This window comes from Puma concolor, chromosome D3 (genome assembly GCF_028749965.1).
Source record: "Puma concolor isolate L17-30 chromosome D3, mPumCon1.1.hap2, whole genome shotgun sequence".
Classification (NCBI taxonomy): domain Eukaryota; kingdom Metazoa; phylum Chordata; class Mammalia; order Carnivora; family Felidae; genus Puma; species Puma concolor.
This window is the reverse complement of record NC_141678.1, coordinates 19,542,576-19,569,002: the sequence shown is the minus strand read 5'-3', so window position 1 is coordinate 19,569,002 and position 26,427 is coordinate 19,542,576. Positions and strand designations below refer to the sequence as shown.

Here is a 26,427-nt window from a genome sequence, read left to right as displayed (position 1 = left end):
GGGGGCTCAAACTCACGAACTGCAAGATCATGGCCTGAGCTGAATGAAGTTGGACGCTTAACCGACTGAGCCACCCAGGCATCCCTAGATTGTTTTGGTTGAAACCCTTTTTGGATTTTTAGTGGGATATTGATAGGAATAAAAAATAATAATTAATAAGCAGTTTTATTTATTTATTTATTTATTTATTTATTTATTTATTTATTTATGGCATAAGTGAGCAAGGGGCAGGGGGTGGGGAGACGTGGAGAGAGAGAAATGGGGCTCACCCAAAGCGGGCCCTGAGCTCATGAACTGTGTGTGAGATCATGACCTGAGCTGAAGTCAGATGCTTAACTGTCTTAGCTACCCAGACGCCCAGCAGTTTCCTTTTTAAAAGTAGTTTTGATTCCTGGTTCTGAATGGTATAAGTTATGGCATAGAATTTTTGAGTTTCTGAAAGATCCTAATCCATCCTCCTTGCCTTATAAACAAGGCTCCTAGAGGTAGCATGACTTACCAAGGTCATGCAGACTTGTCAGGCTTGCAACCACAATCCAGGTCTCCTGATTATCATTCCAGTGAACTCCCTACCATGTATTTTCAGTATTTCCTGATATATAATTTTCAGTGGGAAAGAACCAGCAGCAAGTGTTGTTTGTTGACATCTATGTGCAATAGTATATAATTTAATGTAAGTAGTGAGTATAAACAGTCTTTAGTCATTCCTTATAAAGGGTTTCTCTTACAAAGTGCCTTTTGAATTGCTGCTTTTATTTTAATAAGGCATTAGTCATACTTGGGGCATGCGGTGTATTCTTTTATGTTATGATAGTCCACATTTATCCATCTTTACTGTGGGCTGTCAACCCTGCTAAGCACTTTAGGTTCATTACTTCATTGAATTCTCTCAAAATCCTTATAAGGTAGGTAGCATTAGCAGCCCATTTTACATATGAGGAAACTGAGATTTCAGAGAGGTGGAGTAATTTGCCCAGGGATACAGGTTCGTTCATGCAAGGTAGAGCAGTCTCCGGGATCACTGGTTGTTTTAAAGGAGCACAGTAGATTTAAAAATATCAATTAAATAATAATTAAATTTAAATAGTTTTAAATAGCAATACATTTTGCATAACAGGAGAAAAAAGGTTCTAATTGGAGGTGAATAGTAGGAGTTCAAAGGAAAAATTAGTGACAGTATCAAGATCGAGGTGTGACTGTAACAGGTAGTTAGGGGATGACCCTGTAGGTGCCATCAAGGGTTCCTTTCCCTCACTCTGCCAGGGCTGAAGGTGCTTCTCAGTGAGGGATGGGCCTCAGCTCTCTGGTAGTTACCAAGACAGTCTGTGTTCTTCAGCAGGGTGGATCCTTCTTGATGTAATATCATGACAGTTAAGATAAATTTTCAAGGTTCTTTTGGCATTATTTCTGAAACTTGATTGGTGTGCTCTTCATAGGTGGGTGGTTGGGGAGGGTGGAGTTTTTTTTTTTTTAATGTTCATTTATTTTAAGAAGGGTGGAGGGGCAGAGAACTAAAGAGAGAGAGAGAGAAAAAGAGAGAATCTTAAGCAGGCTCCACACTTAGCATGGATCCTGATGGGGCTCAATCTCATGACCTGAGCAAAATCAAGAGTTGGATGCTTAACTGACTGAGCCACCCAGGTGCCCTGGGAGGATGGGGTTTCTGAATCCCTGAGATTAAGTGCCATCCCTGACCTTGGGATTGTTGCACTGTTTTTCTGACCTTTGAGTGCTGGCAAAGTAAATTCTCCTGGAATAAATATGTCAGGATTTTTGTTCTTTTCCTTCATCTATACATGTTATTTTGTAGAAGAACTCCATAGTTAGGTTTTATCAGCTCCTCTTCTAGAAGAGGAAACAGTGGCACCCATCTCTCCTGATTTTAGTTCACTATTCTGCTACTGTTTTGAGACCCGGAGGGATCTTTGTCATTACCCTGTCTTATGTAACATTGTCATCAGTACTGTGAATTTTACTAAGAAGTTTTTTGGAGTTGGAAGGTACCTTTGAGATCCTAGAATCCAGCCTCCTTGTATTGTAGATAAGGATCCTGAGTGGTCGTGTGACTTAGGTTGAAGAAAGCACTTGTTGGAGGGAGAGTTGTGAGTTTCAAGTCAGAGTCAGAATTTTAAGATATCCGGGGCGCCTGGGTGGCTCAGTCGGTTAAGAGTCCGACTTCGGCTCAGGTCATGATCTCGCGGTTTGTGAGTTCGAGCCCCCCATCGGGCTTTGTGCTGACAGCTCGGAGCCTGGGGCCTGCTTCAGATTCTGTGTCTCCCTCTCTCTCTGGCCCTTCTTCTCTCGAGCTCTGTCTCTTTCTCTCTCTCTCTCTCAAAAATAAATAAATGTTAAAAAAAAAAAAAAAAGAATTTTAAGATACCCTGTTCAGCCTTGAGCTGAATCGGACCAAATGAAAATTTTTCAGAATATAAATTACACAGCTATGAAAAGGAGGAAAGTGAGGTGTTTATACTTTCTTCAACATTTCCGTGTGTTTGAAATTTTTCATAATGAAATGTTGGGGGGAGGGCAAAAAAGAAAAACAATTTAGTGTCTGTATGTGTGAAAAAGAAATGTGAGTATTAATTAGGTAGCCATGAACTCAGTATGTGCCTCTGGTAGCTCCTAGAAAAGCAGGTTTTTTTCCTGTAAGTTAAGAGGATCTCTGTTTGCCAGACCAGATCCGTGTAATCTGTGCCCAGTTCCGAGGGGCCCATGTACCACGTTGCAGACAGACACAGATGGTGCCGAATCTGAAGGAGTGGCTGAAAATTCATGGGAGTGATGTGGGAGAAAGGCAGGCATAGAGAAGTGCTGTGGTGGTCTTCAGATCCTGGGAGAGCTGTGGGGTGACAGTGTACTTTTGTTTTGAGTAGAGAGCTTGGAGCCAGGTCAGAGGGAGGGAGTTAAAGATGCTGATCAGGTTTTCTCTTGCCTAAGCCCTGCCATGGTGTTATGCCCCTCAGTCCCTCCTCCACAACAGTGCCAGGTTTGTCTTTAGGAAATAACAAATCTGACTTAGGGTTGCACTGACAATCTATTTGCGGTTTGCCCTCCTGTGTCAGATGAAGGCCAGGGTTTGGTCCACTGGGCCCTTCCCCACCAGTCCTCATTTTGATATTTTGGTATTCTAGCCACACCCAGTTCTTAAGAGTCCTTCAAGTGAGCCCAAGCTTTCTCACACCTCTGGGAGGTGTGTGCCTCACACTGGTTCCCCAGAGGCAGAACCAAGGACTGCCTTGTATATATACTTACCTTGTTTTTTTTGGTAAAATTTATGAAGGATGGGGTCTTCACTATTTATGTATCTTGTTTCTTCCACTAAACTGTGAGCTCCTTGAAAGTGGGTATTTTTGTCTTAATTATCTTTATGTGTCCATTTATTTGTGCCTTGTCTGACTAGTGTCCTAGAGAATTGGCATTTCCCATGGCACAAAGTAAGTATTCACTGAATGTTGAGTAAACAATGACTTGCTTCATAACTTTTAGTAGTCAGTCTCCTCCAACAGTAGATGCTTGTACCTAGAAGATTTTTTGTCAGTGATGCTTCATGCAGGATTTCCTATAAATGGTCTCCAAGATATTTTTCCATTTTTAGGAGTCTGTGGTTTGATTTTTTTTTTTTTTTTTTTTTAAGTAATCTCTGTACCCAAATTGGGGCTCGAACTCACGACCCTGAGACCGAGAGTCAAATGCTCCACTGACTGAGCCAGACAGGTGCCCCTGTGGTTTGATTTTTAAGTAGTATTTTATCTACCATATCTGGCAGGTAAGAGATGGTGCTTTATTTGTTTTCCTCAGTAGGTTTTAATTATGTGATCTTGTAGATGTAAAGGAAGCTCAAGCTTCCTGTATGGCTCTGCGTGTGTAATTAGCTTTAGGCAGGGCTCCTGGAGCTGTAAATCCTGTTCTGGGGAGCCCATACTTGGGCTAGGACATCCTGGTGAGAGTTCTGGCCACCCAGATTGCAGCCCTCTAAATGCAGGGTTATTTCTGAAAAAATGAGGGCAGCTGTGTCTCTGCCCATGCCTAACAAATAATTATTTTAAATGAAAAAATAGCAGCTAAGAATTTTACTTTTATAGCTGTAACTTAATATATACTGATTTAGAACTGGTGATACATTTTCTGCTCTAAAAAATCTATAGATTTTATATTAAATAACATGACAGTACCTTCAAAATGAAAAAAAAATGTGGTCAGGAATACCAACACTGACCCATAGGACAAGTAGATAAATTTAGAAGGCGCAGATTGAGCAGTGTAGTTTTAGTGTTGTAACATTTTGTTCATATCTTATGAAATATTTGTTCAGATCAAAACTGCACATTCCTGGAGTGCCTGGGTGGTTCAGTCGGTTAAGCGTCCAACTTCGGCTCAGGTCATGATCTCTCAGTTCATGGGTTCGAGGCCTGGGTCTGTGCTCACAGCTCAGAGCCTAGAGCCTGTTTAGGATTCTGTGTCTCCCTCTCTCTCTGCCGCACCCCACTTTGCACTCTGTCTTTGTCTCTCAGAAATGAATAAATGTTAAAAAAAAAAACAAAACACCACACATTCCTGATGAGGTTTTTGGGTATGGTTGCACTGGGGACCATATGGGGTGGTGGGCAGGGTGTGGGGTTTGGATTCAGACTACCACCACTTAAGAATAGTTGACCCAGGGAGAGTTACACTCTCTGAGCCTCTGTCAAGGCCTGTGTGGGCTCTTTTGAAGATTCAGTGAACTGTACTGGGTACCGCACAGCTGGGACATGATGCCTGCCCCTTTGCTGGGCGGGGAGGGGGGTGGCGGAAGGGCACGACTCAAGGCCTTCAGTGCCTTTCCCTATTTTGGGAGCAGTGCGTCAATTTTGATGTTTTTAAGAAATATTGTTTGAGAAAGATATCTAACATACTTCATGGATTTATTGTAGTTTGAGATTATTCTTAGTATATATAGAGAGACAGGATCCATACTGTTACTACCGTGAGGAGGGCTGCTTTTTAGTCCCCCTGAACCTTGACTTCTCTGGATGAGAGGTGGGTGCTGACATGATGGCCCTGAACAGAATTGGGGAAGGGATAGTAGTTATACTTACATACACCACACCACCCCTTTTTTAAACTTCCAGGCACTTGAAGTGCTGTGAACTGTGCTGGTCCTTTCCCTCCATTCTGTAATCTCTCCTATGCTCAGGGGACTCCAGAGGCTCTCTAGGGAGGGTAGTGATTCCCCCTTCTTAACCAGGTAGGGGCCAAGGTCTACTGATGAATTATAATCTGTTTTTGAAGACTTTTGTCCTTAGATAGGGGTTGTTTTAGAAAATCATGGAAGCTTTTTTGGTTGTCTCAATGGTTGGTGGTTGCTGTTGAAATTTAGTAGGTAGGGGCCATGGAATTCTAGACTCAATGAAGTGTCCATTCCATAGAACCAAACTTTTCCTGTGATCTGCCACAACTTTGGAATATCTTGCTGAATAATTTACATAGATAGAAAAAAAATGCTTATGACTGAACCTAGAATCTAATTCCATTTTACACAAAGAAGGCATTTTTTAAGTGTAGTTTTGGAACTACACTTCCTGGAATTTTCCAGGAATGCAGTTACTGTAGATATTGAGGAGAAATTGTTTTGTTCTCAGCTTTACCAAGTTTATTATTCAGGGTTCTCCAGAGGAACAGAACCAGTAAGATCTACACACACACACACACACACACACACACACACACACACACACACACAGATTTTCTTTTTAAGTTTTTTTTTTAATGTTTTATTGATTTTTGAGAGAGAGAGGCAGTTTGAGAGGGGGACAGAGGATTGGAAGCCTGCTCTGCGCTAACAGCAGCGAGCCTGATGTGGGACTCAAACACATAAACCGTGAGATCATGACATGGCCTGAGCTGAAGTTGGATGCTCAACCAACTGAGCCACCCCAGGTGCTCCCCCAAAATAGATTTATTACAAGGAGTTGGCTCACATGATCATGGAGCTGAGAAGTATCAGGATCTGCAGTCAGCAAGCTGGAGACCCAGGAGAGCCAACAGTGTAAGTTCTGGTCCAAGTTTGAAGGCCTGAGAACCAAGAGAGCTGATGGTGTAAATTCTAGTCTGAAAGTTGGTGGGCTTGAGAGCCAAGAAGATCCAGTTTTTCAAGTTGGAGTCCAAAGACAGGAAAAGACCAACATCCCAACTCAAGGAGTCAGGAAACTAAATTTAAATGTTAATCTCTTTCAGAAACATCCTTACACCCAGGATAATTTGACCAAAAGTTTATGCACTCTGTGGTGTAGTCAGTTGGCATATAAAATTGACTATCACACTAAATGTGGTTCATCCTCTTAGAAAATCACTTTATTATTATTATCATTACTTTAATGTTTGTTTATTAGAGAAAGAGAGACAGAACACAAGTGGGGGAGGGGAGAGAGAGAGGGAGACACAGAATCAGAAGTAGGCTCCAGGCTCTGAGCTGTCAGCACAGATGCAGGACTCAAACCTACGAACCCTGAGATCATGACCTGAGCCGAAGTCAGATACTCAACCGATTAAGCCACCCAGGTGCCCCGAAAATCATATTATTGGTAGTATGCATGATAGATGGCATGGTATCTCAGTTGTAGTACCACCACAGGCCCAAGTCAAGACTATTTGCAGTTGTCAGATTCAGTGATTTAACTTAGAGGTGTGGATTTCTGACTGTTTTGTTCCTAGCATAGTATTGCTTGAACATTCACATATTGAAATTCACATTTATTTTATTACAGAATACTTCTATTTTTTATTTTTATAAAAGTTTTAGGAGCGTCTGGGTGGCTCAGTTGGTTAAGCGTCCGACTTCGGCTCAGGTCATGATCTCACAGTTGGTGGGTTCGAGCCCCGTGTCAGGCTCTGTGCTGATAGCTCAGAGCCTGGAGCCTGCTTCAGATTCTGTCTCCCTCTCTCTCCGCCCCTCCCCCACTCATGCTTGCTCTCTCTCTCTCTCTCTCTCTCTCTCTCTCACACACACACACACACACAAATAAATAATAAAACATTTTTTAAAAAGTTGTAGTTGCCACATGTATCTTTAGAAAGCATCTGTATGTATATAATAAATAGGTTAGCTTTGGATTTCACTCAGTAGTAGAGGGTATTTACATATTTATTATAGAAAGGGAGCTTTGGGTCCAATGTGGGTGAGAACCACTGGTCTAAGTTCTCCTAAGATCTCAAGCTGCCAGGTGCCTGGACCAGTTATGTATCTCAGCATCTTTTAAAGCTTTTGGCTGTGCTGCTTGCCTCATCTCAGATGTTTGCAAGACTGTAGTCCTTTTCTTTATCTTATTGGGTATTTTACAGTGTTGGGATTTACTTTCTAGAAGTCCTTGTTTGATTTTTATTAGGTTTTTAATTTTTTTTAAGATTTTATTTTTAAGTAATCTCTATACCCAATGTGGGACTCAAACTCAGAACCCTAACATCAAGAGTCTCATGCTCTTCTCTGAGCTAGCCAGGAGCCCCAGGGTTTGTTTTGTTTTTGTAACAGCTTTATTGAGATATAATTCATATTTCCGTACAATTCCCCCATTTAAAAACTGAATGTCTAGAATGTTTCGTCCCCCAAAATAAGCCTTGTGTCCATTAGCAGTCAGTATCCATTTCCGCTACCCTAGCCTCTGATGACCTCTTATCTACTTTCTGTCTCTATGAATTTGCCTATTCTGGACAGTTTGTATAAATGGAATCATATATACGTGATTCTTTGTGTCTGGTTTCTTTCACCTGGTATAATGATTTCAGGGTTCATCCATGTTATACTTTCTGTTGGTAGTTCATTTTTTTTTTAAGTTTTATTTATTTATTTTTGAGAGAGAGAGGGAAAGGGAGAATGAGTGGAGGAGGCGCAGAGAGAGAAAATCCCAAGCAGGCTCTGCTAATAACATGGAGCCTGATGCAGGGCTCGAACCCAGGAACCATGACACATGACCTGAGCTGAAACCAATAGTCAAATGCTCAGCTGCCTGAGCCACCCAGGTACCCTGGTAGTGGTAGTTCATTTCTTTTTTATGCCGAAATAATGCTCCATTTAATAGGTATGCCATATTTGCTTTATCTTTCACCAATTGATAGACATTTGGAATTGAAACAAAAAGTTATTTTGTATGTAGAAAGCATGTAAATAGAACTAAGTGATAGTAATATGTATCCAGTAACAAATACATGCTGATAATGAAAAGTAATCTAAATGCTCTTATTATAGTTTAATTTGGGAGAATTTTTTGAGGTTGTTTGGGTTGTTTCCAGTTTGTGGCTATTATGAATAATCTTTCTATGGACATTTGTACGTAAGTTTGTGTGTGGACAAATGTTTTTATTTCTCTTGGGTATAAACCCAGGAATAGAATTGCTGGATTGTATGGTAACTCTGTGTTTAACCATTTGAAATGGAACTGCTAGACTCTTTTCCAAAGCAGCCGCATCATTTTATGCTGCATGTGAAGGTTTTAATTACTGCACATTCTTTCCAACATTTGTTACCATCTATCTTTTTGATTATAGCCGTCCTAGTGGGTCAAAAGTGGTAATTCATTAGGTTTTAGGTGATAGCAGCAGGAAAGGGACAGTCTGTTACATTGTCCATTTTGGTAGCTACCACGTACCTTTAAGTTTAAATTGGTTAAAATCAAACTTAAAATTAAGTTCCTCAGTCACACTAGCCACATTTCAAGTGCTCAGTAGCCACAAATGGCCAGTGGTTACTATGTTGGACAGCACAAATACACATAGAACATTTTCATCATTGCAGTAGGTTCTGTTGGGTGCTGCCTGTCTAGGAAAAGTTAATTTGGCAGGAGTTGGACAAGTAGGCAGAGAATGGCAGAGGGTCTGAGTGGTGTAGAAAAGGGGTGCAGGCATGGAATTTGGAGAAGAAAAGAACAAAACTCCAGGGAGCCGTATGCAAGATATGAGACTTAGAAGAGAGCAGGTAAGGGGCGCATGGGTGGCTCAGTCCGTTAAGTGTCTGGCTCCTAGTTTTGGCTCTGGTCAGGATCTCCTGGCTTTGTGGGTTTGAGCCCTGCATTGGGCCCTGTGCTGGCAGCGTGGAGCCTTCTTAGGATTCTCTCTGTCCCTCTCCCTCTGCCCCCACCCCACTCATGCTGTCTCTGTCTCTCTACCCCCACCCCAAAACAGAAAAACAACAACAACAAAAAAAAAACAAAAAAAAAACAAACAAAAAAACCCCCAAACAGGTAAACAAGGGAAAGTGAAAAGTTGAAGGAAAGCCTCTTGGGGACTTGATTGTTTTCCACAGTACTTTGAGTTAGTGATGGACCCAGTGTCATTCCTTGCTGGTTGGCAGGGGGAAGCTACTTGAATCTGTCTTGGTCAGTTTCAGTATCCTCTGGGAAGGTGTAGGAAATAGATGGTGGAGCTGAACTGTAGGGAGTACTTCCACTGGGCAGATTACTCAAATGGAATAGAAAGTAGAAAGCTAAACCGTTAAGAAAAAAAGGTGGATAATTTGATCATTACTGTATACAATATTTTCTATAAGGAATAACCAGGAAGTTGGAGGAAGGGTAGGCAGCAGAGTCTCTGAGGTGTTGCTGTGTTTTGGTTGCTGTTAATAACAGTGCCTTTTTCTCAAAGGCCTTATCATGTTGAGGGTGGAGCAGAACCCCCTTCACCCTGTCTCACTGCTCCTGCCACCAAACCAGTTGGTACGGTTTGTATTATGTCAAGGCAAGATAAATCTGGAGTGTTCGAGCTCAGTCTAGGTAAAGTATTCATTAAGGCTATTGGAAAGAGCCTTTTCTTTTCCAAAGGTTCTTCTGTAAGTTTATTTTTATTAGGGTGTAGAAATCTTCATAGAATAGAATAGCCTCTTTTTGTGCTGATTATAGTGTCTCAGAGTCACCATACACAAACTTTCTTACATTCAAGTAGGCTTTCATTTTGTGAATTGTATTGCTCTACCCAGCCTGGTCCATGGCATCTTTCCAAACATGCTTTACTGTAGGGATTGCTTTTCTAGCTTAGTTAATAAAAATATATTTAAAGGTTTATCTGGGTGCAGTTTTGTGTGCTGCCAGTGTTATTCTAAGTCCTCTAAGCTGTGAAATCAGGTATGAGCCACTTAGGTGGTAGACTTGCCACATTCCTTACAGGTAATATAGATGCCCTTGTTTTCTGAACCAAAAAATTGAGATTTATATTCTTTTTTTCCCAAAGGTTTTTTTTTTAAGTTTATTTATTTATTTTGAGAGAGAGTGCACAAGTGGGAGAGGGGCAGAGAGCGAGAGAGAATCCCAAGCAGGCACTGCACTGTCAGTGAAGAGGGCTCAAACTTACAAACCATGAGATTGTGACCTGATGCGTAACCACTTGAGCCACTCAGGTGCCTCAAGGTTTATGTTACAATAAAGAATTTTTTAAATGTTTATTTATTTTTTTTTAATTTTTTTTTTTCCAACGTTTATTTATTTTTGGGACAGAGAGAGACAGAGCATGAACGGGGGAGGGGCAGAGAGAGAGGGAGACACAGAATCAGAAACAGGCTCCAGGCTCTGAGCCATCAGCCCAGAGCCCGACGCGGGGCTCGAACTCACGGACCGCGAGATCGTGACCTGGCTGAAGTCGGACGCTTAACCGACTGCGCCACCCAGGCGCCCCAAATGTTTATTTATTTTTGAGAGAGAGAGAGAGAGAGTGCACACAAGTGGGGGAGGGGCAAAGAGAGAGAGAGGGAGACAGTATTCAAAGCAGACTCCAGGCTCTAAGCTATCAGCACAGAGCCTGACACAGGGCCCAAACCCATGAACCTCGAGATCATGACCTGAGCTGAAGTCAGATGCTTAACTGACTGAGCCACCCAGGTACCCCCTGTACTCCCCCCGCCAATAAGGAATTTTGATGCTACCTCTGGATAAAAGAGAGAAGCTGAGAAATATATTTAGATACTGAATGTTGGAGTTTCTGGGAAGTTCTCCTGGCTTTTATGAGGCTATCACAGCAAGTATTTGAAATTAAGACTATGCTGGGTAATTTGGAAAATACGATCACCCTCAAATACATGTAAAATGGCTAATTCTCAAATGGCAGGTTGATTATTGCTTCATTAAATGCCAAAGATAATGTATGCTGTGTTGTATTTAGCCAGTTCCATTAGAGATCTAGGATATTCTTTTTAATGACTGAACTGAAATGCACAAAATAGTTTCAAGCTAGTAATATTCAAGGAGGAAGTCTTAAACATGGGGTGCATTCTGATTAAGTCTAAGACCTTTTCAGCTTTTTCTTTTCTGCATCAACATCGAGCTTTCAAACAGTTTTATCTTTTTATTTATTTATTTATAATAAAATTTTTCAGAAACAAATTTCTACAGAGTTTTCTTCCAGTTGTGTTCTCAGTATAATGCCATTTCTTTTCACAGATTTGCTTGTAAATGCATCACAAAGAGGCAGCCCAGAATGAAGAAGGCAAGCAGGAGTGTCGGCTCAGTGCCTAAAGTGTCTGGGATAAGCAAAACACAAACAGTAGAAAAAACTAAACCTGAAAACAGCTCTTCAGCATCTACAGGAGGCAAACTCGTAAAACCTGGAACAACAGCATCATTGTCAAAGGTATTAAAATGTGGCAGTGTTTGAATATGTGATGGATTTTAGGAGGAGTGAATCTTAAAATGTTTGATTTATTAAATAAACATTATTTAGGGTTTGCCTTCTGCGAACCTCTGGGAACACACAGCCTTTGAAGAGTTCACAGTGTGGTATACTTGGTGTGTTTGGTCTGACTTTATGAATGAAACCAAATAGTAGGCTTATTGTGAAACAAATCACTGAGCACTTGCCTTGTGCAAGGCTCTTGTGCTGGTGTGAGCTGGAGGTAGAGTCTGCCTTCAAGGAGCTTGTGGTGTAACAGGTGGAGGTTGTCATATACAAACATAACTAAAATTCACGCAAAAAATTCAGATACCCGGGAGAGCAGGAAAGCGGTGTAAGCATTTCAGGAAAACATTGTTTCCAGCCCAAGAAGGTTTTATGAAAAGAGCATGTGTGCCAGGTCTTAAAGGATGACCAGCAATAACATTCCTGGAACCCCTAGATAGGATTTTTTATTGCCAGTCTTACTCCCTTGCACACTGTAAACTGTTACTCTTTTTCTGACAGCTAATCCTGTATTAATCCCGTTAAAATTGGGTAATATTTATTTAGTTAGAGCATAACTCGTTTTTCTTACATTCTTTTTGAGGCTGGTTTAGTTCTTGTTGGTACAGGATAGTGGCTATGGGCTTCAATAGCAGACGGACCCAGGCTTTGTATGCATGTGCTTCACAGCGTCATCATAGTCAGGATGAAAGAAGGAATGTATGGAAGTGGTTAGCACAGAATCTGGCACATGGCAAGTGCTTTGTAATGACAGGTAGTAGCATTTTTATTGATTACCTCTAGAAATTTTTACCAGCTCAGGACTGATTTCTGAAAATAATAGTCTTCTTTGGGTGTTCTTAGTGTCTGGGTTGATTTGGACCATCCAAGGGACAAGATGACTCCAGACCATTTTTCTGCTGGTCAAATCTTAGATCCACTGCAGAGATCCACACAGTCTTCTAGTCTTTCTTCGTGCAGAATCTACTTATTTGTTCTTTGCTTGTTTGTCCTGGGAATTTTGTGTTTTGAGTAGAAACTTTGACTCTATGGAGAAAACCTGGAGAGGGTTTCTGCTAGTCTGATAGGGAGAAACCAAGCACTGCTTGAAACATGATCTGTTTAAAAGCCTTTTGTCCAGGCAGGGCTTTGATAGATTGTGGCTTAATTATTTTAAGAAGCATCTCATGGGAACAGCAGATGAGGGAATTCCTTATATGTATTGAAAGATCTAGCTGGGAATGCTGGTTTTTCTATTCCAGGGTTGTCAAAACTAAACCCAGACATACTCCACCTGCCCCCAGATTTCTTCCTTGCTACAGCTTTGATGAGCTGCTGGGTGACATCCTATGGCTACCAGGAATAGACCTTTGCCCTACTTCCGTTAGTCTGAATCAGCATCCTGAATTGCTTCCTTGGTGGCAGTGCTGTCACTCTTTTGTGTAAGATAGCTGGCGTTTTCTGACCTAACAGGTTACTTAGTTGCTAGGGTTGTCTTCAGAGCAGAGTGTCTTTGTGACTGGGTGACCTGTTATTTACGTGACTGGAAGAACAGGTTGAAACATTGGCATGGGTATGTTCTGCTTTCCTTCTGTTGCCTCCCTATCAGTGGCAAACAGAGTTTTTGAAGGTTCACTATGGAGTGTGCCCTGAGGAGGCATGTCAGATCTTCTGAGGTCTGTATCTGGAGTTGATGGTAGTTTGGTTTTGAACAGTGAGTACTTTTTTATTGTAAAGCAAAAACAACTGTATTCCTGCTCTGTGCCAGCACATGCCAGCTGTCCATAGCTGTGGCTCTCCTTTGTTGGCTCTTTTAAGTAGGGGGTTTGTGGAGTGGGAAGGGTCTCAGAAGAGGTGAAACTGTTTGGGAACACTTTATCCAGACTGAAGCAATTGCTTTTACTTAAGAAAGGAGAAGAAAAATGTCACTGAATAGAAATTGAAGAAGACACAGAAGGAAAGAAAGAAATAGTGAAAATGAACAGAAAAATTGAAAATTTCAGATCAAAAGGGTTTGGAGACCCCACAAAATTAAGTATTATTTTATTTTCCTAATTTTTCATACTTCACTGTGCATCTCTACTGGCATTTGGACACTTCCCACAACTTGAATTCCTGTAACTGGGTTGGAGCATTGATGATTAACCAGATGAATGAAGCTGTTGGCTTTTGATCATGTAGACACCATGTACACATACTCACCCACTCATGTGGGCACCCACATATGTGTCTCTGTCACTGCACAGTGTTCAACACTTTTCTTATAGTGGCAGGGCATGGGGACGTTTCTTTACCTCTCATTTCAAATATTGTTTGGGGCTAGATTTAGTTAAGGTGGAGGAGAAAGGACCTTTTTTGACCAGAGCACCTCACTGCTGATTGGAACTTTTGTAAATATAAAATACAACACTACTGCTGTTCCTAGGTTTTTAAATTAATTAATTATTATTATTATTTTTTGAGAGACAGAGAGTGCATTGGGGAGGGGCAGAGAGAGAGGGAGAGACAGAATCTGAAGCAGGCTCCAGGCTCCGAGCTGTCAGCACAGAGCCTGACGCAGGGCTCGAACTCATGAACCTATGAGATCATGACCTACGCCAAAATCAGATGCTTAACCGACCGAGCCACCCACTGTTCTAGTTTTGAGAAAATTATTCCCATTCTTGTGAGTAGCTATGATGTCTGGTTTGGAGCCTTTGTATGACTAATTCTTTGTCACAGTGAGCGGAGAGGATGATTTGGTCTCCTGTGTGCCTGCACTTTCCAGGTTTCACACACTGCTCAGGTGTTCATGGTTAATCCTTGTAGTAGAAGTAATATACTTTTTTATTGTCCCAAGAATACATTTTTCTAAAGGTTAATAGATAAGTAGTAAATTGTAGTTACTTCAGTTAGAATCTGTCTAAATAATTGATGACTGTGATGATTATGATTATTTGTGATCATATACCTTTTCGGTATAAAAATTAGTTAACCGTGTGATTGAACAATCCACCTCTGAAACTTGAAAGGCAAAATTTAAAAACTAAACTTAAATTTTGAGTTGGTGATGCAGACCATGAAACGTGGACTTTACCTTGAGAAGCATGTATACATTAGTTGTATTGTTTCATTATTTGTATCTGGAAGGGTTTTTTTTAAACATTCTTTTTAAAAAAATTTTTCATTGGTGCACCTGAGTGGCTCAGTCGGTTAAGCATCCAACTTCAGCTCAGTTCATGATCTCACAGTTTGTGAGTTCGAGCCCCACGTCAGGCTCTGTGCTGACAGCTCAGAGCCTGGAGCCTGCTTTGGATTCTGTGTTTCCCCCTCTCTCTGCCCCTCCCTGGCTCATGCTTTGTCTCTCTCTGTCTCTCAAAAATAAATAAATGTTAAAAAAAATGAAAATTTTTTTTATTCTTTTTTTTTTTTTTTTTTTTTTTATTAAGTAAACTCTATACCCAACATGAGGCTTGAATTTATGACCCTGAGATCAAGAGTTGGATGTTCTACCAATTGAACCAGCCAGGTGCGCCTGTATCTAGAAGTTTTTTACCAAATGATATTTTTGTATCTGTTATTAAAAAGTAGGCTAAAAATCTCTTCCCTCCATCAATTTTATTTTTTGGCCTGTTGTTAATGGTGGGGGAGGGTAGAGTTTACATGTGGAAATGCACATGCATTTGCAGAATTGTGTTAACAAAAATTGAAATAGGGAAAAATATCAGCCTGCAGTAGCTTCATATAAAAGGAAGTTGGTGAGTACAGAGTTGTTTTTTGTTTTTAATTTTTTAAGTTTCTTTTCTTTCTTTATTTTTTTAGTAATCTCTACACCCAGCATGGGGCTCAAGCTCACAACCCCACCTGGGATCAAGTGTTGCATGCTCTTCTGACTGAGCCAGCCAGGCATCCCTGTTTTTAGTTTTTTGATGAAGTATACACCCAGAACACAAAAGCACTTGTGTTCAGTGTAGTGAATCACCACAAAGCGAATATACTCTGCAGCCACCACTAGGTCAAGGAACAGAGCACACTTATATTACAGTGGCTCCCCACATGTCCCCTCTTAATTTCTGCCCTTTCTAGAAGTAACTACCATCCTAACGTCTAGCTCCAGAGGTTAATTTTGCTAATGTTTTTTAAGATTTTTATTTTTAAGTAATCTCTACACCCAACATGGGGCTCGAATTTAGAACCCTGAGATCAAGAGTTGCATGCTCTACCAACTATGCCAACCAGGTGTCCGAATTTTGCTAATTTTTTATCTTTACATAGGTATAATTGTACACTTTGTTCTTTTCTATGTCTGTATGATTTCCTTAACTCAGTGTTACCATCACTTTGCTTATCCATATTGTTATCTTATAAGAGCAGTTCCGTCTTCATTGCAGATTACTCATCCATGGCATGACTATGTTACTCATCTGTTCTGAGTTGATGGACATCTGGAGTTTCCCTTTTGTGGCTACTAAGAACAGTATTGTTAGGAACATTTAAAAAAATTTTTTTTTAATGTTTATTTATTTTTGAGCAAGAGGGACAGAGTGTGAGCGGGGGGAGGGCAAAGAGAGAGAGAGACACAGAATCCAAAGCAGGCTCCAGGCTCTGAGCTGTCAGCACAGGCCTGATTCGGGGCCCAAACTCATGAACCGTGAGATCATCACTTGAGCCGAAGTCAGACACCTAATTGAGCCACCCAGGTGCCCCAGGAACATTCTTATTCATGTCTTTTAGTCCACATGTACAGCCATTTCTGTTGGCTCTGTAACTAGGAGTGAAACTGTGAGGTCATAGGGTGCATAGTGTTCAGCTTTCTTGGATATAGGGCCAGATCATTTCCCATTTTACACTGCTGGTGGCTCCACATTCTCACCTGCACTTAAGTCACTCTCCATTTTAACCATTCAGGTGTATGTAGAGGGATTCCGAAGTGGCTTCAGTTTGCATTTGCATTATTATCAGTGGGATTAAGCACATTTTTGTATCTTACTTTTATGTGTTTAGTGGACAGTTAGATATCTTATTTGTGAAGTGCTTCTTAAAATCACTTGCCCATTTTTTTTACTATGTTATCTCTCTTTTTTAACTCTTTTTTTTTTTTGTAGTAAAACACATTTACCGTCTTAACCATTTTTAAGTGTACGGTTCAGTACTATTAAGTACATTCACATTGAGCAACTGTTCCCACCATCCATCTCCAGAACTTTTTCATCTTGCAAAACTGAAACTCTGTCTCCATTAATCAACAACTCCCCATTCCCCCTCCCCAGCCTCTGGCGACTACCTTCTGTCTCTTTGAATCCGACTGTGTAAGTACTTCATATGAGTGGAATCATATTTGTCTTTTTGCCACTGGCTGATTTCACTTAGCATAATGTTCTCAGAGTTCATGCACATGGTAGCATGTATCAGAATTTCCTTTTTAAAGGTTTAATAGTATTCTACTGTATGTATATACCACATTTTGTTTATCCATTCTCCAATCAATGGACACTTTGGTTGTTTCTGTGTGGACTTTTGGCTGTTGTAAGTAATAGCTGTGAAATTGTGTGAGAAAATATCTCTTAGAGGCCCTGCTTTCAGTTTTTGGGGGATATATTCAGAAGTGGAATTTCTGGGTCATATGATAATTCTATTTTTAATTTTTTGAGGAGCCTCCATACTGTTTTCCACAGCAGCTCTACCATTTTACATTCCCATCAAGGAATTCTCTTCCCAACAAGTGTTTTAATTTTCCCATGTCCTCACCACACTTTTTTTTTTTCTTTAATAGTAACCACTGAAGTGGGTTTGAAGTGGTGTAGTGTGTCTTTTTTGTACTGATTTATAGTTCTTTGGCTATTCTAGATGTGAGTCCTTTGTCATTTATATGTCTTGCACATATGTCCTCCCACTCTGTGCCTTTTCTTTCTCTTTCTTTAATGCTATCTTTTGATAAATGGAAGTTCTTAATTTTAATATAGTCCAGTTTGTTAATTTTTTCTTTATAGTTAGGGATGTGTGGTGTGTATGTGTGTGTGTTTATGGAATGTTTCGTCATCCCAAGGTCAGGAAGAGAGTCTCCTGTATTTTTTCAAGAGTATTATTATTATTATTATTATTTTTAATTTATTTTGAGAGGGAGAGAGACTATGCACATGTGTGCACAGGAGCAGGAGAGGGGTAGAGAGAGAGGGAAAGAGAGAATCCCAAGTAGGCTCTGCGCCTTCAGCACAGAGCCCTATGTGGGACTTGAACTCACAAACTGTGGGATCGTGACCTGAGCCAAAATTGAGAGTCAGATGCTTAACTACTGAGCCACCCAGGCACCCCCCCACATGTTAACCTCTTATCATGGCTGGTCATTTTCCCTTTACACGTGTACTACATACATATATAATTTTTTCTTGAACTTGAAAGTGTAAATTGTAGAGATAATGCTTCTTTACTGCTGGATATTTCAGTGTGCATTTCCCAAAAAACAAGGATATTCTCCTTGTAACCAGAGTATAGTTACTAGATCTGGAAGTGAACATTGATAAAATGCTAGTATCTCATCTATAGACTTTAATTAAATTTCACCAATTGTGCCAATGTCCATTTTAGCAAAAAAAATGAACATTTTTTCCTGGTCCAGCTTTCAGTCTAGGACAGTGAATTACAGTTAGTTGTCATGCTCTCCAAATTCTTCTTAAATCTAGAATAGTTCCTCAGTTTTTGTCTTTTATGACCTTGACATTGCAGAAGAATGTAGGCCAGTTTATTTGGTAGACTATCTTCCAAATTTAGGTTTCTCATGTCTCTTTGTGATTAGGTTGAGGATATGCACTTTTGGCAGAAGTCCTACAGAAGCCACATGTCCTTGGCGTAGCATTTCCAGAAGTACATGCTGTCAATCTGTTCCATTCCTGGTGATATTAAGTTAATTTGATTAGGGTGGTGTCTGGTTTTTTCCACTATCAGGTTACCATGTTTCCTTTTGTTAATTAATAAAGTATCTTATCAAAAACACTTGGGAGATTTTATAAATATCCTCTTTGTCATCAAACTTTCACACCCTAACTAGCAATTTTTGGTAATTCTTTCCAGAATCCACTGCCAAGTGGTAGTTTTTTAATTCCATCATTCTTTCTACATTTAGTAGTTGCATATTAGTGTGGAATAATGGACTGTTTATTCAGTGGGCTGTCAATGGTTAGCATGATTTATTTTGATGCTCAGATTGTCCCCTTCAAGCTGGCTCCTATGTTCTTTTGACATGTTCCTGTTCTTTTTTGAACAGCCTCTTAATTTCTGACGTAAGTTTTCTTTTTTTTTTTCTTCAATATATGAAGTTTATTGTCAGATTGGTTTCCATACAACACCCAGTGCTCATTCCAAAAGGTGCCCTCCTCAATACCCATCACCCACCCTCGCCTCCTTCCCACCCCCCATTAACCCTCAGTTTGTTCTCAGTTTTTAAGAGTCTCTTATGCTTTGGCTCTCTTCCACTCTAACCCCCTTGTTTTTTTTTCCTTCCCCTCCCCCTTGGGTTTCTGTTAAGTTCCTCAGGATCCACATAAGAGTGAAACCATATGGTATCTGTCTTTCTCTGTATGGCTTATTTCACTTAGCATCACACTCTCCAGTTCCATCCATGTTGCTACAAAGGGCCATATTTCATTCTTTCTCATTGCCACATAGTACTCCATTGTGTATATAAACCACAATTTCTTTATCCATTCATCAGCTGATGGACATTTAGGCTCTTTCCATAATTTGGCTATTGTTGAGAGTGCTGCTATAAACATTGGGGTACAAGTGCCCCTATGCATCAGTACTCCTGTATCCCTTGGGTAAATTCTTAGCAGTGCTATTGCTGGGTCATAGGGTAGGTCTATTTTTATTTTTATTTTTATTTTTTTTTTAATTTTTTTTTTTCAACGTTTATTTATTTTTGGGGCAGAGAGAGACAGAGCATGAACGGGGGAGGGGCAGAGGGAGAGGGAGACACAGAATCGGAAACAGGCTCCAGGCTCTGAGCCATCAGCCCAGAGCCTGACGCGGGGCTCGAACTCACGGACCGCGAGATCGTGACCTGGCTGAAGTCGGACGCTTAACCGACTGCGCCACCCAGGCGCCCCAAGGGTAGGTCTATTTTTAATTTTTTGAGGAACCTCCACATTGTTTTCCAGAGTGGCTGCACCAATTTGCATTCCCACCAACAGTGCAAGAGGGTTCCCGTTTCTCCACATCCTCACCAGCATCTATAGTCTCCTGATTTGTTCATTTTGGCCACTCTGACTTGCGTGAGGTGATATCTGAGTGTGGTTTTGATTTGTATTTCCCTGATGAGGAACGACGCTGAGCATCTTTTCATGTGCCTGTTGGCCATCTGGATGTCTTCTTTAGAGAAGTGTCTATTCATGTTTTCTGCCCATTTCTTCACTGGGTTATTTGTTTTTCGGGTGTGGAGTTTGGTGAGCTCTTTATAGATTTTGGATACTAGCCCTTTGTCCGATATGTCATTTGCAAATATCTTTTCCCATTCCGTTGGTTGCCTTCTGGTTTTGTTGATTGTTTCCTTTGCTGTGCAGAAGCTTTTTATCGTCATAAGGTCCCAGTAGTTCATTTTTGCTTTTAATTCCCTTGCCTTTGGGGATGTGTCAAGTAAGAAATTGCTACGGCTGAGGTCAGAGAGGTCTTTTCCTGCTTTCTCCTCTAGGGTTTTGATGGTTTCCTATCTCACATTCAGGTCCTTTATCCATTTTGAGTTTATTTTTGCGAATGGTGTGAGAAAGTGGTCTAGTTTCAACCTTCTGCATGTTGCTGTCCAGTTCTCCCAGCACCATTTGTTAAAGAGACTGTCTTTTTACCATTGGATATTCTTTCCTGCTTTGTCAAAGATTAGTTGGCCTTACGTTTGTGGGTCAAGTTCTGGGGTTTCTATTCTATTCCGTTGGTTTATGTGTCTGTTTTTGTGCCAATACCATGCTGTCTTGATGATTACAGCTTTATAGTAGAGGCTAAAGTCTGGGATTGTGATGCCTCCTGTTTTGGTCTTCTTCTTCAAAATTACTTTGGCTATTCGGGGCCTTTTGTGGTTCCATATGAATTTTAGGATTGCTTGTTCTAGCTTCGAGAAGAATGCTGGTGCAATTTTGATTGGGATTGCATTGAATGTGTAGATAGCTTTGGGTAGTATTGACATTTTGACAATATTTATTCTTCCAATCCATGAGCACGGAATGTTTTTCCATTTCTTTATATCTTCTTCAATTTCCTTCATAAGCTTTCTATAGTTTTCAGCATACAGATCTTTTACATCTTTGGTTAGATTTATTCCTGGGTATTTTATGCTTCTTGGTGCAGTTGTGAATGGGATCAGCTTCTTTATTTGTCTTTCTTTGTTGCTTCATTATTAGTGTATAAGAATGCAACTGATTTCTGTACATTGATTTTGTATCCTGCAACTTTGCTAAATTCATGTATCAGTTCTAGCAGACTTCTGGTGGAGTCTATTGGATTTTCCATGTATAATATCATGTCATCTGCAAAAAGTGAAAGCTTAACTTCATCTTTGCCAATTTTGATGCCTTTGATTTCCTTTTGTTGTCTGATTGCTGATGCTAGAACTTCCAACACTATGTTAAACAACAGCGGTGAGAGTGGACATCCCTGACATGATAAGTTTTCTATTTCTCCAGCACCAGCCCTATAGTCAGTCAGCCTTTTCTCCAAAGAGAACTTGTTCCTTTTAGTAGAGGATGGAACTTAAAGCCTTTGGAAACGAGGTGTGCTCTTGCTTTTGAGTGTATGGTTTTTAAGCCTGCTTAGTAGACAAGAGAGGAAACATACACACACACACACATCTGTATCAATTTTCATATCTGTTTCTCTCCATATATTGAAAACCTATGAGGGGCGCCTGGATGGCTCAGTTGGGTGGCCAAATTCATCTCAGGTCATGATCTCGCGGTCCATGGGTTTCAGTCCCGAGTCAGGTAATGTGCTGACAACTCAGAGCCTGGAGCCTACTTCTGCTTCTGTGTCTCCCTCTCTGCCCCTCCCCTGCTCTCTATCTCTTTTTTTTTTTTTTCTCTCTCAAAAATAAACATTAAAAAAAAAAAAAAAAAAGCCTATGAGTTCACACTGTTACTTCCAAATCCAGTTGACATACATACAGTGTTTAGAGTAGCCTTTTCACTTTATGTAATCATAATCCCAATCTCTTGACAGTGAGAGACCTGGTTTTCATTATCTATATTTACTTATTTTCTAAATCCTAGAATATACAGCCAATAGAGAATTGCTCACCCATGCCACTGCCAAAAACAAATCTACTAGCTAGAGTTCAAAATGTATACTTTTTAGTGGTTAGCTTGAGAGTTTGAGGATTTATGGTCAAAATACTGTTTTCAGAAGATATTTGGATTCTTCCCCTGCCCCCTACCCCGTGTGACTATGTCATTTATTTGAAATGCAGTTTAGTCTATTTGTTCCTATTGTGTTCCATTTTAGGGGAAACCTTAAACCCTTGTTTATTTAATTTTAATTTACTGCCAGCATGTGAAACACTACCACAGTTCAGTTCTACATGTCAGAACTAGGACAAGATGTGAAAAGTGTCCCTCTCCTCCCCGATTCCTTCTTACTCTGTCCCCACCTGTCCTTAGGAGGTTAAGAGTCCGGTTGGGTTTTTGTTTTTATCCTTCCTGTGTTCCTTTTGCACAAATGATCAGATACATGTATATTTATTTTTTTATTTCCCCTTTGTTACCCAAAAGTTGCCATAATTAGATCTACTTCTGCCCATTTTCTTTTTTTCACCTAATATATTCTAGAAATCTCTTTATACCAATTTATGGCAGCCTTTCTCATTCTGTTTAATGTGTCTTTGTATGGATATACTACAGTTTTTTCAGCTAGTGTCCTATGTATGGACATTCAAAGTGTTTCCAGTATTTTGCAGTTAAAAACAATGCTGCATTGACTAACCTTATGTGTATGTATTTTTGTATTATTGGAGGTATGTCTTCAGGTGAAATTCCTAGAGGTGGGATTGCTGGGCACAAGGTAAATGCATATGTAGTTCTGTTAGACATTGCTGGGTTCCTTTCATAAGGCCACATCCAGCTGTGTTCTCACCAGCAACCTATGAGTGTGCCTGTTTCCCCACATCCTTCCCAAAGGAACGTGGCATAACTCTTCATTTTTGCCAGTCTCTTAGGTGAGATGTGGTGTTTTAATGTTGTTTAATTTACATTTCTCCTATTGTGAGTTAGACTGGTTATATCTTTTGTATTGTGTATGTATTCATTATATGTGATAGATAGTTCATTTTGGTCACCTTTCCATGTGTCTTTTACCCCTTTATTGCTAAGAGTTCTTTTTGTATTAAGGATATTAGCTGTTTATTTGTGAGGTATTGCAGATATACTCTCCCCGTTTCTCATTTTTTAAAATTTTGCTTACGATGATATTTGTGTATCATGCACAGGATTAAATTTTTTTTAAGATTTTAATTTTTATAGACTTAGGTTTATCAATTCTTTGTTTTATCATTCAGGATTTTGAATCATAGAAAACCTTGGGACTTATTTTTGATATGGTGTGAAATAGGGCTTACTCATTTTTGTAGGGTTTTTTTTTTGTGTGTGTGTGAATATACTATTAACCTAGTACTATTTATTGAAAAACCCATTTTTTTTCCTGTACTCTTTCTTTGGTCATAAAACAGGTATCTATATAAGCAGTTTCTTTTGGGATTCTTTTGTGTTCCACTGGTTTATTCATGTGCCATTATTCTACTATCATAGTTAATGTGATAACTGCAGAATTTTTGACTTGGTTCTCTGAGGTATGTTGAAATCCGCCATTAACCAAAGACAAATAGTAAACAGAAGTGTGTTGATTAAGCCACTTTTCACATGACTGTGTAGGGTTGTCTTCAGATGTAATTTTTATGAAAGAAAACATATTTAACTTATGGAGAAAGAAAAAAATACCTCAAAGATAATTTAACTTTTATTAACAATATAAAAGGTGATTTGAAAACATAAGAGTGTGTTGAGTTTATATACTGACTAATGGATGAGGGGCAAATTGACAGGAAGGAAGTAGAACTTAATTTGCAGATTTTTTTTGTATCATAGTTGATGATCAATTTCATAAACAGGAACTAGTCTTAAAGAATATGAGCAATCCTTTATGATTAATACAATATCCTCCTTCCTTCTTACATAACCAGATTTTTCATAATGTGACAACTCTAAATTACCAAAGCTTAATTAGCTTAATTCATTTAAATTAAAACATTAATCCTTTTCTACCTCTTTTTTAGTGAGACTGACCTACCTAATGGTATTATATTGTAACTTTTATAATTGAATGATGAGAACAGAATCTACTCCACTAACATTTAGAACAGGAAGAGACTTTAGAGATTAATAATTTATGAGCCATTTTGATTTATTGAAATGAATTTATTATGATTATCTAAGAGTAAGCTTGGCTCCAGATAGACAATAATATTAAATCGGTTGGTTAACTTGTGCTTTCACCTTCATGGGACAAAACTTTTGGTTCTTTTATTAAAAAGTAGTTTTTCATAGGTGCTGGTGAGGATGTGGAGAAACGGGAACCCTCTTGCACTCTTGGTGGGAATGCAAATTGGTGCAGCCGGTCTAGAAAACAATGTGGAGGTTCCTCAAAAAATTAAAAATAGAACTACCCTATGACCCAGCAATAGCACTACTAGGAATTTACCCAAGGGATACAGGAGTGCTGATGCATAGGGGCACACATACCCCAATGTTTATAGCAGCGCTTTCAACAATAGCCAGATTATGGAAAGAGCCTAAATGTCCACCAACTGATGAATGGATAAAGAAGATGTGGTTTATATACACAATGGAATGCTACTTGGCAATGAGAAAGAATGAAATCTGGCCACTTGTAGCAACGTGGATGGAACTGGAAGGTATTGTGCTAAGTGAAGTAAGCCAGTCAGAGAAAGATATCATATGTTTTCACTCGTATGTGAATCTTGAGAAACTTAACAGAAGACCATGGGGGAAGGGGAGGGGAAAAAAATTACTTATGAACAGAGAGGGAAGGAGGCAAACCACAAGAGACTCTTAAATACAGAGAACAAACTGAGGGTGGATGTGGGGGGTGGGTGAGAGGAGAAAATGGGTGATGGGCACTGAAGAGGGCACTTGATGGGATGAGCACTGTGTGTTGTATGTAAGCTGATTTGACAATAAATTATATTTAAAAAAAGGTAGTTTTTCTTTTTTCACAGATTTTTAACTCCTCTATGTTCTTTCTAGAAATAAAATTTTTTTCATTCTTTTTTTTAAGTAATAATTTTATACCCAATCTCATTATCCAGAGTGCTTATTTTGTTTTTTGTTTTTTTAATTTTTTTTTTTTCAACGTTTATTTATTTTTGGGACAGAGAGAGACAGAGCATGAACGGGGGAGGGGCAGAGAGAGAGGGAGACACAGAATCGGAAACAGGCTCCAGGCTCCGAGCCATCAGCCCAGAGCCTGACGCGGGGCTTGAACCCACGGACCGCGAGATCGTGACCTGGCTGAAGTCGGACGCTCAACCGACTGCGCCACCCAGGCGCCCCGCTTATTTTTTTTTTTTTTTTAATTGAAGTATAGTTTATGTCTGTTTTCTTTTTACTTTATTTTATTTTATTTTTAGTTTTATTTTTTAAAATTTACATCCAAATTAGTTAGCATATAGTGCAGCAATGATTTCAGGAGTATATTCTTTAATGCCCCTTACCCATTTAGCCCATCCCCCCTCCCACAATCCCTCCAGTAACCCTCTGTTGTTCTCCATATTTAAGAGTCCTTTATGTTTTGTTCCCCTCCCTGTTTTTATATTATTTTTATTTCCCTTCCCTTATGTTCATTTGTTTTGTCTCTTAAAGTCCTCATATAAGTGAAGTCATATGATATTTGTCTTTCTGACTAATTTCGCTTAGCGTAATACCCTCTAGTTCCATCCACATAGTTGCAATTGGCAAGATTTCATTTGATTGCCGACTAATACTCCATTGTATATATATACACCACATCTTCTTTAAAAAAAATTTTTTTTAATGTTTGTTTATTTTTGAGAGAGACAGAGACAGAATGTGAGTGGGTTAGGAGCAGAGAGAGAGGGAGACACAGAAGCAGAAGCAGGCTCCAGGCTCTGAGCACAGAGCCCGACGCAGGGCTCGAACTCACAAGCTGTGAGATCATGACCTGAGCCGAAGTCGGACACTCAACCGACTGAGCCACCCAGGTGCCCCTATACCACATTTTCTTTATTCATCCATCGATGGACATTTGGGCCCTTTCCATACTTTGGCTATTGTTGATAGTGCTGCTGTAAACATTGGGGTGCATATGTCCCTTCAAAACAGCATACCTGTGTCCCTTGGATACTTAGTAGTGCAATTGCTGGGTCATAGGGTAGTTCTATTTTTAATTTTTTGAGGAACCTCCATACTGTTTTCCAGAGTGGCTGCACCAGCTTGCATTCCCACCAACAATGCAAAAGAGATCTTCTTTCTCTGCATCCTCGCCAACATCTGTTGTTGCCTGAGTTGTTAATATTAACCATTCTGACAGGTGTAAGGTGGTACCTCATTGTGGTTTTGATTTGAATTTCCCTGATGATGAGTGATGTTGAGCTTTTTTCATGTGTCGGTTGGCCATCTGGATGTCTTCCTTGGAGAAGTGTCTATTCATGTCTTTTGCCCATTTCTTCACTGGATTATCTGTTTTTTGGGTGTTGAGTTTAATAAGTTCTTTATAGATTTTGGATACTAACCCTTTATCTGATATGTCGTTTGCAAATATCTTCTCCCGTTC

General features: G+C 39.8%; 1 protein-coding gene across 3 annotated transcripts in view; it reads left to right on the top strand.

Moving 5' to 3' along the window:
• The window catches only part of SPECC1L (sperm antigen with calponin homology and coiled-coil domains 1 like), a 142,861-nt gene that overhangs the window by 21,966 nt on the left and 94,468 nt on the right, over nt 1–26,427 (top strand). For all 3 annotated transcript variants that reach the window (XM_086681977.1, XM_086681976.1, XM_086681978.1), the window contains one exon: nt 11,397–11,586. In XM_086681977.1, the coding sequence (XP_086538103.1) occupies nt 11,434–11,586 (153 nt within the window). In that variant the 5' untranslated portion in view covers nt 11,397–11,433. The remainder of the gene's footprint in view (nt 1–11,396; nt 11,587–26,427) is intronic.